Raw genomic sequence first — 218 nt, 5'->3', positions numbered from 1 at the left:
CGCTGGCGCTTGCTGTGTTGAGGCCCCCCCTGCCACTCATCACGCTTGGGGTCATACTTGAGCAAGCGGTAGAAGAGGGAGCCTCCCGACACATAGATCTCCCCATTGCAGGTGGTGGCCTCGTGAGCCACAGCAAAGGCACCCTTGGGCAGGGGCGCAACAGGGCTCCAACGGTCGGCCCGCGGGTCATACCTCTCCACGGTGAAGAGGCACTCGCC

The 218-nt window shown here is 64.2% G+C and overlaps 1 protein-coding gene across 1 annotated transcript in view; it reads right to left on the bottom strand.

The window, feature by feature from the left end:
• The window catches only part of KBTBD11 (kelch repeat and BTB (POZ) domain containing 11), a gene marked incomplete at its 5' end in the record, with an annotated part of 821 nt that extends 609 nt beyond the window's left edge, over positions 1 to 212 (bottom strand). The window contains one exon of the mRNA XM_009580884.1: positions 4 to 212. Within this exon, the coding sequence (XP_009579179.1) occupies positions 4 to 212 (209 nt within the window). The remainder of the gene's footprint in view (positions 1 to 3) is intronic.
• Positions 213 to 218: the final 6 nt, after the last annotated feature.

This window comes from Fulmarus glacialis, unplaced genomic scaffold (assembly GCF_000690835.1).
Source record: "Fulmarus glacialis isolate BGI_N327 unplaced genomic scaffold, ASM69083v1 scaffold26546, whole genome shotgun sequence".
NCBI classification, from domain to species: Eukaryota; Metazoa; Chordata; class Aves; order Procellariiformes; family Procellariidae; genus Fulmarus; species Fulmarus glacialis.
This window is presented reverse-complemented; position numbering and strand designations above follow the sequence as displayed.